This window comes from Chiloscyllium plagiosum, unplaced genomic scaffold (assembly GCF_037043375.1).
Source record: "Chiloscyllium plagiosum isolate Xiang-an unplaced genomic scaffold, Cpla_swu_hap1 HiC_scaffold_2, whole genome shotgun sequence".
In the NCBI taxonomy this organism is placed as follows: domain Eukaryota; kingdom Metazoa; phylum Chordata; class Chondrichthyes; order Orectolobiformes; family Hemiscylliidae; genus Chiloscyllium; species Chiloscyllium plagiosum.
Genome location: NW_028270140.1, coordinates 114,516,314 through 114,536,036, shown reverse-complemented (window position 1 = coordinate 114,536,036; position 19,723 = coordinate 114,516,314). Strand labels below are relative to the sequence as shown.

The 19,723-nt window shown below is 41.3% G+C and overlaps 1 protein-coding gene across 4 annotated transcripts in view; it reads right to left on the bottom strand.

Moving 5' to 3' along the window:
* The window catches only part of LOC122559054 (uncharacterized), a 174,684-nt gene that overhangs the window by 140,292 nt on the left and 14,669 nt on the right, over window positions 1–19,723 (bottom strand). For 3 of the 4 annotated variants that reach the window (XM_043708275.2, XM_043708265.2, XM_087999781.1), the window contains exon 3: window positions 19,117–19,218. In XM_043708275.2, coding sequence (XP_043564210.2) covers window positions 19,117–19,216 — 100 coding nt within the window. In that variant the 5' untranslated portion in view covers window positions 19,217–19,218. Of the gene's footprint in view, window positions 1–19,081; window positions 19,219–19,723 lie in introns of those variants that run through there. The other variant, XM_087999782.1, reaches the window with a different exon arrangement.

Sequence of the window (19,723 nt, the reverse complement as noted above, 5' to 3'; positions counted from 1 at the left end):
GATATCCCAACCCAATCTAGTCCCACCTGCCAGCACCCGGCCCATGTCCCTCCAAACCCTTCCTATTCATATACCCATCCAAATGCCTCTTAAATGTTGCAATTGTACCAGCCTCCACCACTTCCTCTGGCAGCTCATTCTATACCTGCACCACCGTGTGTGTGAAAAAGTTGCCCCTTAGGTCTCTTTTATATCTTTCCCCTCTCACCCCAAACCCATATCCTCTAGTCCTGGACTCCCCCCACCCCAGAGAAAAGACTTTGCCTATTTAGCCTATGGGTATTTACTCATCTGCGTATACCCCGGATCATACTATTAGGCCAGGGAACACATCTTATGGCCCAAGTAATGACTCTTTTTGGAATCAGACAGAGATTCCAGATACCTTATGGACCACAGTCTCATGGAATGTGGAAAGGATGAATCTGACATTGAGAAACATGACAGACAAAATGATGCAGCAGCACAAGATAACCTGGCAGGTTGTTCTACCCTGTGTGCTGCTGATAATGAATACCATTGCTTCATCCACAGGCTACACCCCTTATAAGTTTTTGACAGGAAGGGACACGAGAAGAATGGATGGGTTGGTAGATTTGGATTTGTCTGAACCCGAGATAGACAGCACTATATCGGAAAAATGAGTTCAACAGCTGGTGGAAACAGTAAAGGAGGCAAATGATAAAGCAGCTCATCAACAGGAAAAAAGAAACAGCAAAGCTTATTTTGACACAAAAGCTAGTCCAATAGAGTTGAGTCCTGAACAAAGAGTAATGATCAGAATACATCAGCCCAACTCATTCTTCAGTCCAAAGTTCGCAGGTCCCTATGAGACAGTAGATAGAGCTAGGCCATCTGTATACAAGGTATTGACAGCAGCAGATAAGAATGGTTGGTATCGCATTAATTAGTTAAAGTTAGTAGGAGAGAAACAAAGCAACCACCAATGGCATGTGATATTCAATGCTAATGATGCTGCATTCCCAAGTTAAAGGGAATCAAGAGCAGGACCAGACGCTGATATCAGAGGAGATAACTGAAAGACAACCTGATATTGGCCATCCATGTACAGAGGGTAACCAACAAAAACAACAAGAGAAGAAATGTTCAGAATTCAAGATGGGTTAGATGATTAGAATCTGAAACAAACTGGAAACAGGGGACAGATGATTTGGCTCAGCTTATGCAAAACCTGGACTTAAAAGTAAAATTGGGAATAAGACTATAAATAAGAGCTCAAGCTGCACTTGTATGTTGCAGATCCAGCCTAGAATGAGGGGAGTAGTGCATTTTGTTGCTATTGGATTGAACATGTTTTGGACTATGGTAGAACCGGCTTTAGAACTAGCACAATGGGCGAACAGACCTTGAACAGCATCAACGCTGGAAGACTATCTTGTGACCAAGAATAACTCGCTCTGCAGCACAAGATAACACAGACTAACAAAAGGACATCAAAGAGGACTTCAATTTATACCAAATGGGAGCACGTGGGTTGGAATGCATGGGAAAGACATTGTGTATACTAGAAGGAACAGGGGTGCAATTTTCATGTAACATTTCTGGAGGTGACAGTGGCACCAATCCCAGAAGGGCAAATCACTAGCCAATTGATGGGTCAATTCATTTAGCAACCAATCGGAAAATAACAGTCGAGATAAAATTATAGTTCACTTGGACTGTGCCCATGTGAACATAGACTGGGGTAGTGATGCATACAAGAGATATATTGACTGGGGTGGCTATTCAGTGAAATTGGTGGGATCATCATCAGTTTATACAAAGGATGATATAGCACCGGAAGGGAGTTGAGAGCATAGGCCACTCAGAGATGCAGATAGAGGTTTTTAATTTGGGTGCGGGGCCCTTCATAACTTTTAGGACCCGTAGGAAGCCTATCACCACTACCCAGCCGCCCCCACCCCCCACCCTCAGCTGTGATTAGTACCACACCAGAGCCTAGGTGTGTCGAATCTCAGTACAAAACAAAAAGGTGTAGGTTTGGTGCTAGAAGACACAGGAGAATCTGTCACTTTGGTACCAAGATATCGGCACGCGCAGGTAGTTTTCAATTTAACTGAAATGACCACTCCAGAATGGTGTCCATCCACCACAAAATGAGTATTGGTCCACCTCCTCGAAGAACAGTTGAGCAGGAATGAGCTAAAGTCCTAAACAGGTATGAAGAAAAGAGGACCGTTGGAGTTAGCAGGGGCAGGATATGCATCAGGAGTAGCAACTGTCAACACCGTGGACATAGAATTAGAAAGTCAGATACAATCCCTCCAGCAGAAAATACAAGTCATTATTGGAGGTTACTTAGATTGGATATGGACCAATCAAATAGGATGGGATGAATCACAAGAAACCATGGACACAGCAAATTTTCTGAAGCCTCTACAGGATACAACAAATTTGATCATTGATCATATGGTCAATACTTCTGAGGCTGCCCACAAGACTGAGTGCGTGCTATTGTTAACACCCAGCTGGTATAATATATATATGTGATTGATAATAACTTTTTAGAGTTTCATGCACACCCAGTTCCAGATTATGTTTTGGATGAACAGTTAGCAAAATGGATTGGAGAAGAGCAACCTCTACATCACCTCAGTAGTTTGACCTTAATAGGTTGTTAGGTACCGGTGACAAGGATAAAGGGAAATACTATGTTGGGGCAATGCTTCATATTTCCTGCCATGGGAACAATCTAACCTACCCTTTAAAAAGAATCCATAATGTGGACAAATAGCATGTGAGTACTTTGATATCCTTAAGCAATTCATTATGCGGCACGGTGGCACAGTGGTTAGCACTGCTGCCTCACAGCGCCAGAGACCCGGCTTCAATTCCCGCCTCAGGCGACTGTGTGTGGAGTTTGCACATTCTCCCCGTGTTTGTGTGGGTTTCCTCCGGGTGCTCCGGTTTCCTCCCACAATCCAAAAAGGTGCAGGTTAGGTGAATTGGCCAGGCTAAATTGCCCATAGTGTTAAGTGAAGGGGTAAATTTAGGGGAATGGGTCTGGGTGGGTTGCGCTTCGGCGGGTCGGTGTGGACTTGTTGGGCCGTAGGACCTGTTTCCACACTGTAAGTAATCGAATCTAATGGATAATGCTGAGAAAGGGGTAAGTTGATATGCCATCGGGTGTGCAGGGAGTTGGAGAGGGGAAGTCACTGGGCCGGTCCTGAAGAGATTCCAAGGCAGAGACGTACTGAAACCACAGTCTGTACCTATGAAAACAATTCATTATCCACTCTGCCTGTTAACAACTAACCAGTCATCTTTTCTACAATATGCCCTTGTACGGCAAACATATTACAGCCGCGACAGGTATGAATTCAACCAAAGGATGGAGATAATGCCCTCTGGGAAGGACACTATGTAGCCATTAACAACATAACATCTGATGTGATTATTAGTGAGCAAGTTCTGCCTCAGCCAGTAACCAGGAAGGTGGTAAAAGAAAACCTCACAGTGCAACATACCGATACAGACCAAAAGGTACGGAGGTATGTCTCAACTGAACTATCACCCTTCCATACCGGACAGCAGATTGGACATGTATAGTGGAAGAGGCAAAAGAGATAACCCACCAATGGACTAAATGCATTAAAATAATTAGAACTCATGCAGATAAAACAAAAAGGAGTTATTGCAGGATCCCAGATTATGGATTAGGTTTTGGAATTGGGGAACCAATGTTTAAAATGAAGTTACATGAAGATTGGAAGTAGAGCTTATAATGAAACAGAAGGAATGTTAGGGAAACTAACTGCAGATATGTACACGTTTTTCATATATACTTTTTATATATTATCCATGTACATTTTTATACATGTTCTATTATAACAATATTACACTAGCAATTATGAGAAGATTTGTAGCGCAGGTTGATGATATGAATGTCAGTTAGCGCACTGAGCTGGAAGGTCTGTTTTCAGATGTTTCGTCACCATGACAAGGTAACATCATTAGCAAGAGTCTCCAGTGAAGTGCTGGTGGTATGCCCCACCTCTCTATTTAAGGTGAGACAAGCAAAACGAAGACATGCACAAGAATTCCTACAGGCATGGCATTCTAACCAGAACTCCAATAAACACATCAATTTAGACCCCATCTACCTTCCCTTGAAAAAAAAATGGAAATGGCATCACCTGCCTTAAGAAACCAAAACCTAGAGAGAGAGAGAGGCAGGACATACCACCAGCACTTCACTGGATACTCTCACTGTTACCTAGTCATGGTGATGAAATGTCTGAAAACAAACCTTCCAGCTCAGCGAGCTAACTCACATACACATTATTACACTGTAGGATGTGATACACCCACTGGGGAACACTGACAATCCTGTGAGTGGTCCACAGAGAGAGATCCTAAGGGAAGTATATTTGGATCAAGAGGGGTAGATGTTAGCCTGATTGCTGCATAGAGAGAGAGATGGTGTACCAGTTAGAGACATGCTCCTGAAAATGTGATGTTCATTATGAGGCTGCAGAGACACAGGGGTACTGTGAGCTGACAGGGCTTAGGGATACTCAATATATAAAAAACTGCTGACACCCAGGGAGAAACAGCTTGTGAACTGAGAATGACCAGAGCCCAGGTACTGCTTGGTATCAACTATATTTTTCAGAAAAAGAAAGAAAGATGAGGTAATGCAGAAGCCTTGCTTGGACAAGGGGCAATGAGGAGAAAGTGAGGTCTGCAGATGCTGGAGATCAGAGCTGGAAATGTGTTGCTGGAAAAGCGCAGCAGGTCAGGCAGCATCCAGGGAACAGGAGAAGCGACGTTTCGGGCATAAGCCCTTCTTCAGGAATGGGCAATGAGGTAATGAGGTAATGCTACCCAGCTCCTTGGTCTGGAGCCAATAAAAAGTAAAGACATGCATTAACAGGTGAACCTGAGCCAGTAAAAGACATCATGACTTGAGAAAAATAAGGAAAGAGGATCAAATATGACTTAGAGGCATCCAGGAAGTGATAACTCTGGAGACCAACTCTCAAAAATCAGACTCAACGTCAGAGACGTGGAGAGTGAGACCAGCGTGTGACCAAAATCAGGTCTCAGGAGCAGCAAAACAGTTATCCAGAATAGGTATTATCTTTTATATTCTGTGACTATTCAGGGAGTGTCAGAGGACTGGAATGGGTGTATAAATAGTTTTTTTAATTCAGTATGAGAGAAAATATATAACCTTTAGTTTGTAAGAGAACATAAGAAATAGGTACATAATTTTTGTAACTTTACAAATTAGATTAGATTACTTACAGTGTGGAAACAGGCCCTTCGGCCCAACAAGTCCACACTGACCCGCAACCCACCCGTACCCCTACATTTACCCCTTACCTAACACTACGGGCAATTTAGCATGGCCAATTCACCTGACCTGCACATCTTTGGACTGTGGGAGGAAACCGGAGCACCCGGAGGAAACCTACGCAGACACGGGGAGAACGTGCAAACTCCACACAGTCAGTCGCCTGAGTCAGGAATTGAACCCGGGTCTCTGGTGCTGTGAGGCCATTCTTAACATTAATTACTTAATTAATGTTAAGAATGGACTGTTCTCTATGTATAGACCAGCAGCTACAGCCGGAGCCAGAAAGTAGCTGGCGGTTGCTGGACTCAAACAGGCATCAACACAGGTTACATTGCATAGGGCGTGAACTAGGTGAGATCATCGTTAACAAGATCAGCATTATTTGAAGCTATATAATCCATTTGTCAGTCTAATAATGACCATGAAGAAGTTCTTCCTGAATCTGCTGGTGCATGTGTTCAGGCTTCTGTATCTTCTGCCTGAAGAGGTTGTATGAGATGGTTACCAGGGTGCAACAGGTCTTTGATGTTGGCAGCCTTTCTGCGGCAGCAAGCAGTGTAAATGGAGCCCATGGATGGAAGGTTGGCTTCCGTGATGGTCTGGGTTGTACACACCAACTTCTGTAGTTTCTCATGGTCCTAGACAGAGCAGTTACCATATCAGGCCGCATTGCACCCAGACAATAAGCTTTCAGTGGTGCATCTGTAGGAGTTGGCGAGGGTCCTTACGGACATGCCAAATTTTCTGAGCTGCCTGAGGAAGGAGAGGTGTTGTTGTGCCTTCTTGGCTGTCGCAGCTACCTAGGAAGTCCAGGATAGATGTCGGTTATTGTCACTTTTAGGAACTTGGCGTTATCCACCCGGTCAACCTCAGCTCTGTTGATATAAATGGGGGTGCCTTCTACTCCCTTCGGAAAACAATGATCAGTTCTTTAGTTCTACTGACATTGAGAGAAAGATTGTTATCATTGCACCATGTCACCTAGTCCTCTATCTCCCTTCTGTATTTTGACTCGTTGTTGTTTGATATCCATCCTACGCAGGTGGTGTCATCAACAAACTCGTAGAATTCCAAAATTCTGTTTGAAATTTGGCAACACAGTCGTGGGTGTACAGGGAGTATAGTAGGGGGCTGAAGATGCAGCCTTGGGGGTGGGGGCTCCAGTATTGAGAGTTATTATGGAGTAGGTGCAGTTACGTATCTTCACTGATTTCCACTCTGTGGGTCGGAAAGCAAAGGACCTAGTTGCAGAGGGCAGAGCCAAGACCAAGGTCATGGAGTTTTGAGATCAGTCTGGAGGGGATAATGGTGTTAAAGGCAGAGCTGTAGTCAGTCAATGAGCAGGAGACTGACATAGGTGCCCTTCTTGTCCAGATGTTACAGGGATGAGTGCAGGTTTAAGATTTAGACCTCCATCCTACTAAGCCTTTATTCATGGGTATGTGTTGTGTTGTGATATCATGGTTTATCAATCTGTTTTGTACCAGCATTTCCATATCATAAGAAGGATATCAAGTATTGAGAAGTATTCATAGCATTTACCAATTATAATCTAAATCAAGCCTCAATGCTTTTCTGCTTTTAAATTCTGCCCCTCTAGAAACAAACCAAGTCTTTTTTTTGTTTGTTTCTTTAAATAGTCTGACTAATCTGTGTCCTTAGTGATGTGCAACTATACCATAGATAACTGTTTCCCTACCTCATGTGATTTTTAAGACTCCCTATTCCTTTCAAGGGATGCAATATCTCCATACTTTGAAACCAAAATCAATTTGCCAATTACATGCTCATTCTATACATTTAACGCGTTGCATCATATTGTTGCTCAATGGAAAGTGTAGTCCATCGACGATTTTGATGCCACTTACAAAATAATAAATTATACTTCCAAATCCAGAATCTAAACCATCAGCTGGAATTGTGGTCCCAGGACTAGCAAACATCTCTTTCGACCCAAGTACCCTTGACCCGTTTGTTACCTTAACTCGAATCTGTAGTGCATATCGTGGGTTCTCAGAGCACTTTTGCACAATTATTCAAACCAGTGAAAAGGAAATGCTTTAAAAAAAATGATTGTGACATTAATACATATTAGAATTTTTTTTAAATAAAAGTGGATTAAATTCTTTGTTTGTTACAGCAATGGGTACATTTCAGGGATGGACAAAAATTAACTTTTCCAATTTTCTAAACCACATGACCAAGGTTTTACATTGGTCAGCTGGAAGACCCAAAAAAATCACATCGCTCCAAGAAAAAGCAGGTTCTCAGGTCGATATTGGATTGGCAGAATAAACTAATAAGACTCAGGGACAAACAGGAAAAGTTAGAAAATTAAAAGGCAAGAATTTAATTGAGCCGGATCATGACCATTTCAAAAATTGATCTGCCAAAATAAACTTTACTGTAGGAACAGGATCAAGTGCCTTGAAGACATTGAGTAGTATTATTCAGATTGATAGACAAATCTAAAAATAGCTGATAGAAAAGTCTACAGAATAGATCATAGACTTGATAAAAGTTAAGCACCAAGGGCAGAAACCTGAAGTCCTCCACTTCAGCAAGAAAATCAGCATTATGCAAGATCAGTAATAAATAAATGTGTGAATCTGCAAAACAAAAAAACACTTTATCGGGTCAAAAAGATATCAGATTGATGAGTTAATAGAACTAGAATGAGGACTTTGAGATGCGACCAATAAGAACGATTCAGAACCAAGTAACAAGCAGATGCCAATGTTTCAAATCACTTCAGTACTTTACTGGAATTGTTGGAAAAGTGCATGCTGAAAATATCACTGTGATCAAGGACTCCTTATTAATGTACAGGTTTGACTGTACATTAAAGGAAATCAATTTTTAAAATAATCATTGATTGGATTTGGGAACATTGGCAAGGCTAGCTTGTTTTTTGCCCATCCCAAGTTGCCCTTGAACAGAGTAGCTTGCAAGATGAAGCTACTTGAGAGCAGTTAAGGGTCAGCATATTGTTGTCGATCAGCCAGACCAGATGAGGATAGTAGGTTTCCTTTCCTAAGAAAGGATACCAGTGAACTAGACAAATGTTTACAAAAATGTTAGTTTCATGGTCACATTAACTTACATTAATGGTCAATTCCAGATTTTGTTAATTGTTTATTAACTCCACCAGCTGCTGTGTTGGGATTGGAACCCACCTCCACATAACATTAGCCTATGTCACTGAAGCAACTAGCTCAGTGACATCATCATCCTAGCAAGGCAACAGGGCAATTAGAATGGGCAATAAACACTGGCCTATCTAGTGGTTTCTCATCCCGAATAGACATCTTTCCTTTGTAAAAGCCACCCATATCCCAAATGTGATCACCCTATTCTGCCAAGAGCTGTAGACAAACCTTTGTAGTACTCTACATCCCTGCTGAATTCTGCTCAGACACCTCTATATATCCTTCAAACAGCAGAGTTAACTTTATGCTATGGAATCAGAGCTTAACTCTTGCATCTCATGGAACAGGAGGATGAAGCCATTTGGTTCCTTGAGCCTGCTCCACTATTCAACTAGAACACAAAGCAAGGCTGTTCTATCCCATTACCCTTGACATCTTCAAAATCTAGAAAGGTATTGATCAGTTGTGAGCCTATTGAATGACTTTCCACAGCCTTCTGGAATAAAAGTCAAATACTTACCGTCCTCTGAAAAGGGAGAAATTGTTCATCTGTCGTCCCCAAATGGAAAATCCTTTATTCTGAGAGTGTCCCTACTAGTTATAGAATCTCCAGCCAGGGAAAACATCAGTACTGCCCTACCCTGTTAATCCTGAATGAGATCACCCTCATTCTTCTAAGCTCAAGAGAATACAAGCTCAGTCTCTTCATTCTCATTTTACAGGAAAATCGCACCACCCCGTCAATCAGTCTGGTGAACTTTCACTGCACTCTAAATGACAGGTATACCATTCCTTAGATTAGGAGACCAAAACTGTACATAATAGTCTGTACTACTGCTGCATGACATCATAATTCCAGAGTTCAAATTATCTTGCAATAAAAGCCAACATACTATTTACCTTCCTAATTTCTTGCTGCACTTGCTCATGGCTCACTAAAAACTAATGTGCAAGGGCAAGTCTCTGTCAATGAACATTTCTGAACCACACCATTTTGCAAACACCCTGCATTTCTGCTTTTCTTGTCACAGTAGATAACTTTACCTTTGTTCAACATTTTTCTTCTGTCTGCTGTGCTCTTTCCCACTGTCTTAGTTTGTCTAAATCTTAAGGCCTCCTTGCACTGTCCTCAACTCTCATTTGTAACTAGTTTTCGCAGGAGAATCCTTGAAATACATTTCATCCTCACACACACATCTTTGGTAAAAGATTGCGAGTAGCTGCCACCCAAGCACTGATCCTTGAGGTAATGTGCGAGTCGCAACCTACCAAATTGAAACAAAAACTATTTATTCCAACTTGCTCTTGTGCCCATGAACAAATTCTTAATCCATTCTAGTATGTCTTCCTAATGTGTTTACTAACCACATGTGGGACCTGAAATAGCCTTCTGCAAACCCAAAAAAGCCACATTCATTGGGTTTTCCCCTTTTACACATTCTACTGAATTACAGAATCACTACAGTGTGGAAGCAGCCATTCAGCCCATTGAGTCCACACTGACCCTCTGAAGAGGATCTCACCCAGACCCCCACCATACCCTATCCCTGTAACCCTGCATTTGCCATGGCTAATCCACTTAGCCTGCACATCCCCTATCACTCTGGGCAATTTAGCATTGCCTATACATCTATTTTGCACATTTTTAGACTGTGGAAGGATACTGGATAACCCAGAGGAAACCCATGCAGACATGGGAGAATGTGTGAAGTTTGCACTGTCGCCCGAGGGTGGAACAAAACCTGACCCCCTGGCGCTGAGGCAGTGCTACCCACTCACCCACCATGCCACTCTAATTCAGCATCTTCCGAACCTGATTTTTCTTTCACAATTCAATGTTGACTCTGCTCAAGTTCACTGCTTTGCAAGTGTCTGGTTATTAGATCTTTAATAGATTTAGAATTTTCCCTACTACTGCTGATGTCAAGGAAATGTCAAAAAGCAACTGCAGTAAGAAGAGATGTGCATGAACACACTACTTTAAACATGCTAATCAAAACATCTCGACTTCCAGTTTGAGAGAAGGTGCATTGACACTATGCGCAGCTGTACCTAATCTGTGTTACAACTGCCCTCAGGAGTTACACCTTCAATTGGGAGTGAGTACCTGAAAATGATGGATCCCCATCGGAGTGAAATTTAATCAACGTTGTAGACATCTCCTGCCGGGTAGAAAATAAGCTTAAAATGCAAGCTTCCCTTGGAGGCTTCTGCAGTCAAACAAGACTTTTGCCTTTTATAACAGAATTAAAAAGCAACAAAGCAAGGTGGAGGTTAAAGCCAGCAGATTGATGGTCATGCACTGCAACAAAAGGAGGAACAGGATGACCCGAGAGCCAGAAGAGAAACAGCCTTTCCCAGCTGTCAATTGCATATCATGAGGTTCTTATTATTATTGCCCATTCTTGGTGAGCTGCCTCTGAACTGCTGCAGTCCATTGGTTGGTGGTATACCCAAAATGCCATTAAAAAGGAGGAAGTTCCAGAATTCTGACCGAGCAACACTGAAGGAACAATGATATATAAGTGGAATCAAACTTGCAGGTGCTGGAATTCCCTTGTGCTTCTAGATAGCAGTGGTCATGGGTTTGGAAGATGCTGTCCAAAAGAACCTTGGTAAATTTCTGCATTGGATTATCTCCTGGGGATGGTCATTATCTGTACTAGTGTGACATGAATGTTACTTGCTACTTGTCAGCCCAAGCCTGGATATTGGGGGAAGGTTGAGGAAACTTGTGAAATCCACACTAATCCTGTGTGGTTGCAGGGTCCCAACGCGGATAATGAGGCGTTCTTCCTCCAGGGGTTAGGTGGTAAGGGTTTGGCGATGGAGGAGGCCCAAGACCTGCATGTCCTCGGTGGAGTGGGAGGGAGAGTTGAAGTGTTCAGCCATGGGGCAGTGAGGTGGACCTTACAACCACACGGGATTAATGTGGATTTTATCAGTTTCCTCATTTCCCCTCACCCCACCTTATCAGAGTTCCAAGCCTCCAACCCGGCCGCATCTTGACCTGTCCATCATCTTTCCAATCTATCCACTCCATCCTATCACCTTCTCCCACACCTTCATCTACCTATCGCATTCTCAGCTACTTTCCCCCATCGCCACCCCTACTCCCCTTCCACTTATCTCTCAGCCCCCCACGCCCCAATTCATAAGCCTCATTCCTAATGAAGGGCTTATGCCCAATATGTCGGAGCCCCCTGCTCCTTGAATGCCGCCTGACCTGCTGTGCTTTTCCAGCACCACACTCTTCACTCTGATTTCCAGCATCTGCTGTCCTCACTATCTCCTAGACTCACTGTTGATAAGGATTTTAACATCAACAAGACTTGTTTGCAGTTGTCATTTCCAGTGCCAATGTTAATGCCATTAATCCACCTAGTTTCATTCAATTTGGAAACGAGAGTGAGAGGCAGATTGAGACACCGCGTTCCCTTTCTGCAGGTTAATGTGGTATCTGCAGGAGATGTCACTCATTAATCGGCAGTTGAGTGAGCTGCTGTGTAACAGGCCCTCCCCCCCCCCCAACCCTTCCCTTTGCCTCCTCCTTCCCCTAAACCCCAACCCTCCATCACCATTTGGCGCAAGGTTATGAACCTCTAGTGCCTTCCATCAGCACAGCCCCACACAGGCACATGGCAGGAAGGTGGTGCCGGTCACCTGTCTCCAATGACATCACTACCTGCCAATCAGATTACCCACCTGCTTGATGGGCAGGCCACACGCCAATCAGAGCTGTAGCCTGTGGGCAAGGAACCAGCCCACCCAAACACCACAGAACAAATGGAACTCCATGTATTGTATCTGAGAATGTAGCAAATTGAGGAAAGTTTGCGTTCCTGACTCAGACCCAGCAGGAAGATGGAAAGCAACAGATTAGGATTCAGTATGTATTTAGGATTCTTCTTTACCTGGGATTCGTTGTGTGATCAAATTGACCTCTGCTAATAAGATGGTATTTCGAACTACATCATGAATTTCACCCCATTGAAAACAATACCTCGTGTCTAAGTCAAGCCCCTAATTTCAGCTTAAAAAAAACAAAGTCTTCAAAATTTGACCTATACATGAGTACACAAGATCTCTCAACCTCAAATCAAATTGAATTTAATTAGCTTTGTCACATGTCCTCAAATGAATACAGTGCAAGTTTATAGGGCACCGCTTACAGCACCATCTTAGGTACAAAGGTACTTATGTAAACTTCTTCAGTTCCAAGATTAGTTACAGTATAACAATGTCACCAACACACAGCACCACCTTAAGATTGCACCTAGGTACGGTGTACGTACAGAATAGAGAAATGAAGAAAATAAAAGTTACATTAAAAAGGTACAGCTTGAGTATAGTTGTACCTTTAAAATAACTTCATAAAATCCACCCTTTCAACTTCAATTATCTCTCCAACTTCTAAAACTACAGTTTATTCATTATTCCTCACCCAATAAGTATTGGGCTAATTCTGATGTTGAATGTGATTGGTAGGTCATAAAATATTGTGGTTACTAAATTGGATTAGAACAAAAATTGTCACTGCCCACTCATTTCCATATTTATTTTCATCTATTATTCTGTTTCAGAAAACAGGCTATTAGGCTTACGTGTTTGAGGTTTAAGTTTTGCAGGCACTAGGCCAAACGACAGCCTTAAACTATCAAGTTGCTCATACTGAAAGTCAACATACTTCCTAACTGCAGACAAGCTAACTGTAAGGAAGTTCTTGAAAATGCAACAACCAAAAACTATAATGACAGATACTTGTACATAACCAATCATTTTTTCCCCATCCTATTCAACCTCAGAAGCTACTAGACATAGAGATGAGAAAAGGAGAGAGAGAGAGTGAGGACTGCAGATGCTGGAGATCAGTCGAGAGCATGGTGCTGGAAAAGCACAGCAGGTCAGGCAGCATCCGAGGAGCAGGAGAATTGATGTTTCAGGCATAAGCCTGCTCCTTGGATGCTGCCTGATCTGCTGTGCTTTTCCAGTGCCACACTCTCCATAGAGATGAGAAAGGAAAACGTTGAAGAAACAAACTGTTGAAAAATGATAAGTCTTATAGCAAGAAAAATAAAACACAAATTGTAATTAATTATTTAACTATTTGTGGTTGATATATAAATTGGTAAAAAGTCACTGGTTAGTATAGAACTTGAGCATTTAGAGTCAGATATACAGCACAGAAACAGACCCTTCAGTCCAACTCATCCATGCCAACAGATATCCGAACCTAATCTAGTCCCATTTGCCAGCACGTGGCCCATATCCCTCTACATCCTTCCTATTCATATATCCATCTAGATGCCTTTTGCATGCTGTAATTTCTTAAAACAATTTGAAATTTTGTTTTGCATTCATCAGAAAATTTTGCAAGAATAAAAATCCAAAGGAAAGAATCATTCACACTACATGAGAAAAGCGCTGATTGGTTGACAAGTGGACTCTGATTGTTGACATGAAGAATGTATCCATTGAAAGTTATCAGCTAAGCTGTGCTTAAATTTTAAACCAAACAGATCAACTCCGATTGGCTAAGGTTTTCACTGACAAATGAACCAGCTTATGGGGAAAAACAGAAACAGAGGATAGGAGGAGTAGGCCATTCCATGCTGAGAATAATGTATCAGTCATGATTGTCGCTGATCATTGAGTTCAATATCCTAATCCCCAGCCCCCTCCCTTTATATCTTGTGAGTCCCTTAGCCATAACAATGTTTTGGTCGCAATCACTTTATGGTCATGAATTCCACAGGCTCACTACTCTTTGGTGAAACAGCAATAGCCTAACAGTTTTAGCACAATATATTAAAGAAAAATCCAGATAATGCTCTGGGGACCTGGCTTCAAATCCCACCATGACAGATGATTTGAATTCAATAAATATCTAAAATTACAAAGCTGTGACCACAAAACCGTTGTCAATTGCCAGAAGAAAACCCTTCAGTTCACTCATGTCCTTTTGAGGATCTGAAAGCTGAATACTGGCTGAGGTAACCAGTTGTTGTCAGGAACAACCACTTAACACATGCTCTTACTAACTTCGGTGACAACAAAATGGCTTCTCAATGCAAATAATATGACAAAATGGCTTTGAAACTGCAAATTGACAATTCTGCTAAAAGCTGCATAAAATGGCTTTTAACTCTGCCATAGCGGCACAATTAACTAACCACAGTTAGCTTCAACGGAGATTAGCAGACAGTGCTTCCTTTATATCATAGAAATAACTATATTAGATAAGAAATTACTGGCTATCCTAACTGACATTCAAGTGCAGGTGCAAAGACTCGGTTTCGGAGATAAGGGTGGCCCGAGTGTTGGAAAACAAAATTGGTTCCCAGGAAATATCATTGGACCAAGTAGCTGTCAAATAAAACTATTTTGTTAATCGATTGATAATTGTCTGAATGTACTATACGATTATGAACTGTACCTTCTTTAAGAAAACTATAAAAATGTCTTTGTTTTAAGCCACATGCGCAACTCCTCTGAGGAACACGGAAGTGTATAACCTCTGTGTTTCTGGACAATCTGTGCCCAGCCGTATGAAGAAAATAAAGAATGAAGTCTTAAAGAACCAGACCAATTATGAGTACTATTGACTGATCACAGAACAGAGAGACCTCCACCCCACCCCACCCTGGGGTCCAGATCTTCACTTTATATATTTAAATGTACCTATGAGAGAAGGAGCAAAACTTGACCTATTCTTCGGGAATAAGGAAAGCCAAGTAACTGAAGCGTTAGGAGTGGAACATTTTGGGACAAGTGATTATAATTCTATTGGTTTTAAAATATAGTTACAGAAAAGGATAACTTGCATAAAAGTTAAAGCTCTTAATTGGTGTAAAGCCTATTTTAATGATAGGAGATGAACATTCAAGTTAAATGAAGTAGACTGTTCTTAGGTAAAGGGACAACTGACAGGTGTGAGGCTTTCAAAAGTGTGATAATGAGAGTTCAAAGGCATTATGTCCCTGTTGGTAAAGAGCAAGGCTGACAAGGTTAGGGAACAATGGATAAAGACAAGGTTCTAGTTACGAATAACAAAGAATATTAGATATAGACAACTGGGATCAACTGATTCTCGTGAAAAGTTTAAAAAAGTGTAGGGGCATTCTTAAGATGAAAATCAGGAGAGCAAAGAGGGGATTGATAGTGTTGGCCGATAAGGTTAAGGATGATCCAAAAGAAATTCTACAAACACTTTAAGAGCAAAAATACAACTAGAGAGAGATTAAGGCTCCTTGTCTATGTGTTGATCCTCAGGAGATAGGAGAGATATTGGTTGAATACTTCACGTCAGTTTTTACTGTGAAGAAAGAAACGAAAGCTGGAGAACTTGGGAAAATACATCTGGTTGTTCTGAAAATAGTTCAAATTACAGAAGTAGTGGTGATGGAGGTCTGAGAAACCTGATAGATTCTCTGGTACCTGTTCACTTGTGTCCTAGGGCATTGTCGGAAGACAGAAAAGAAATTGATGGGCCCCAGCAGAAATATTTGCATCATCTATAACTATGCGTTCGGTACCAGAGGTCTGAAGGGGTGCTAATGCTGTGCCTTTATTTAAGGAAGGTTGTAAGGAGAAGCCGGAGACTTGAGAGTTTGACATCGGTGGTGAGTAAGTTGTTGGAGGTGTTTCTGCAAGATAGGATTTACATGCATTTGGAGAGGCAAGGACTGAGTAGGAATAATCAAAATGGTTTTCTGGGAGGGAAATCATGTCTCAAACTCGATTGGTTACTCCCTTCAAAAACTCAAAAATTGATGAGGGCAGAGCAGTGGACATTGTTTATGTGATTATTGTTTAGTAAAGCCTTTAACAAGGTTCCGCATGGAAGACTAATTAGTAAAATTACATCATATGAGATTCAGGATGAGCTTGCCAATTAGATACAAAATTGGCTTGATGGTAGGAGACAGAGGGTGGTGGTTTCTCAGACTAGAGGCCTGTGACCATCAGTGCTCCACAGGAATCAGTACTGAATCCACTTTTATCTGTCAGTCATACAAACAGTTTGGAGGAGAATGTAGAAGACATGATTGGTAAGTTTGTAGTGGTGGTATAATGGATAGTGGAGAAGCTTATCCAAGGTTACAAAGATATCTTGATCAATTGAGCTGAGGAGTGGCAGATAGAGTTTAATTCAAATAAATGCAAGGGATTACATTTGGTGAAACAAACAAGGCCAGGACTTATACAATTAATTGTAGAACAGAGAGACCTTAGGATTCAGATACATAGTTCTTTGAAATCTACATCACAGGTAGACCGGGTGGTTAAGGCAGTGTTTAGCATGCTTGCCCTCAGAGCTCAGACCTTTCAAGTACAGGAATTGAGATACCATGTTGAGGTTGTGGAGGACATTGGTAAGTCCTCTTCTGGAGTACTGTGTGCAGTCTGGTCACTCCGCTATAGAAAGGATATTATTAAATTGGAGAGGCTTCAGAAAAAATATTTACCAGGATGTTGCCAGGAATGGAGGGTTTGAGTTAAAAAAATAGACTGGAAAGACTGAGACTTTTTTCACTGGATTGTATGAGGTTGAGGAGTGACTTTATAGAGGTTTATAAAATCATGAGGGGCATGGAGAAGGTGAATAGATAAAGGTGTTTTCCCTAGGTTGCGGAAATTCAAAACAAGGGAGCATATTTTTAAAGATGAGAGGAGAAAGAAAGATATAAGGGGCAACTTTTTACATAGAGTGGTTACATATGAACATGAACTAGGAGCAGGAGTAACCCCTTTGGCCCTCTGCGCCTGCTCTGCTATTCAATAAGATCATGGCTGATCTTTTTGTGACCTCAGCTACATTTACCCACCTTCTCACCATAACCTCTAATTTCTTGATTGTTCAAAATAATTATCAATCTTAGCTTTAAAAACATTTACTGAAGTAGCAGCAACTACTTCACTGGACAGAGAATTCCATAGACTTACAACCCTCTGGGTGAAGAAGCTCCTTCTCAATTCAGTCCTTAAGCTGCTCCCCCTAATTCTGAGGCTGTACCCTCTTATTCTAGTTTCATCTGCCAGTGGAAACATCATCTCTACGTCTATCTTATCTATTCCCTTCATAATTTTATGTTTCTAAGCTTCTAAATTCCAATGAATATAATCCCAGTCTACTCAGTCTCCTCATAAGCCAATCCTCTCAATTTTGGAATCAACCTAGTGAACCTCCTCTGCACCTCCTCTCGTGCCAGTCCATCCTTTCTCAAGTAAGGAGACCAAAACTGCCCATAGTACTTCAGGTGTGGCCTCACCAGCACCCTATACAGCTGCAGCATAATATTCCTGCTTTTAAATTCAATCCCTTTAGCAATGAAGGGCAAAATTCCATTTGCCTTCCCAATTACTTGTTGTACCTGCAGACCAAACCTCTGATTCATGCACAAGGACACCCAGGTCCTTCTGCACAGCAGCATTCTGCAACTTTTTAACCATTCAAATAATAGTCCTTTTTACTTTGATTCCTACCAAAATGGATGACTTAACATTTATTAACATGGTATTCCATCTGCCAGATGTTTGACAACGCATTTAAAGTATCTGTGGTCCTCTACAAAGTTTCACAGTCCTCTGAACACTTCGCTCTGCTACTCATGTTAGTGTTAACTGCAAACTTTGATATATTCTCATGTGTGGAATGAATTGCCAGAGTAAGTGGTGGATGCAAGTACAGTTACAACATTTAAAATACTTTTGGGTAAGGACGTGAATAGGAAATGTTGAGGGATATGGGCCAACTGCAGGCAAGTGGGAATAGTTTAGTTTGGAAACAGGGTCTGGTTTCCATGCTGACTGACAATGAAAGCAAACCACCATCCTTTCTTGGTCTGAACTACAGAATGCCAGACCTACAGCAGTGTAGTTGACTCAACTGTCCTCTGGGTAATTAGAGATGGCCAATAAATGCTGGCCCAGCTAGCAATTAAAACTAAAACTAGATTTACACTCTTTACCAATTTTTGTTGTACTAGAGTCCACCTCCTAACGAATCAGACCTCTCCTCTTGTTCAGTACAAATTTGATTCGCCAACTTTAAGTACATTTAAGTTGTCACTAGACAAGCACATGGACGTACATGGAATAGTGTAGGTTAGATGGGCTTCAGATTGGTATGACAGGTCAGTGCAACATCTAGGGCCGAAGGGCCTGTACTGCGCTGTAATGTTCTATGTTCTATGTAAATGTTGTCTTCCTCTGGAATTTGTATTCTTGCAAAATGTCCTGCCAGAATGCAGGATGAGAAACTTCAACATAATGTCAATTTTTTTTCCCACTGAAATATTAAAAAGTAACAATACTCATTTTAAATGCTTTAGTTCATCTCCATGCAAGTAATAGCCTGAGTAAACTTCACTTTAAACAAAAAAGGGCACCCAGATTTTTTTTACAAATGTGGGGGAAAAAAAACAAAGAGGAGAAAAGAAAGGCAGTTTTATTAAAAATCCTTGGAGATTTCCAAAGCTGATTCTTAGGTTGGTGAAATTGTATTAAGCAATGCTTCCATTTACTAAGCCTAGGAATTTAAAAAAAAATCCATAACCAGTGTTACTCAAATGATGGAACAAACTTAACGACTGTCTTGACTTATCACCTGATCTATAATTATTCACAAGATGTAGGTTTTACCATCATGTAAAACTCCATTCACTTGAATCATATATCGTTGTGCAGCAGTCCGATCTTCTACTGAGTCATTACTTTGTCCCGGAGGTGAGGCCGTCTCCATCTCTAAAGACATGGTGAAACACAATCAGAACATAAACAATAGTACATGCTCAAAATATGAAAACAAACTCTCAGAACAGAAGCACAAAATTTGTGAATTGTTGGACTTAAGATTGTATCAGATCATTTACTGTGCTTTAAGAGCAAGCAGAGGAAAAAAAAGCAAATATAGAAAAAAGGTTGTACCACATTGCTAGTACAGTTGCAAAGGCATTACTACATTACTAACACAGAAACGCTGAAACAGGAAGGTATTTTTCTTTACAAACACTATGGTTGCTGGTTCTAACCTGCACTTGCTACTATTGAGGTCTGTTTGTATCACCAACTGTATAAAGCGCACTTCCAGTAAACATTGTACTCAGGGCAGAAACAAAACCATTGCTGCATTCACTCAACGCTTTTAGTTTCATGAAAAAAGTTAAATAGGGTCTCTAATACATGCACTTTTCAATGCATGTAACCCAAGAAAATAAAACTTAAAAAAAAGGTACCAGAAAATAAAACC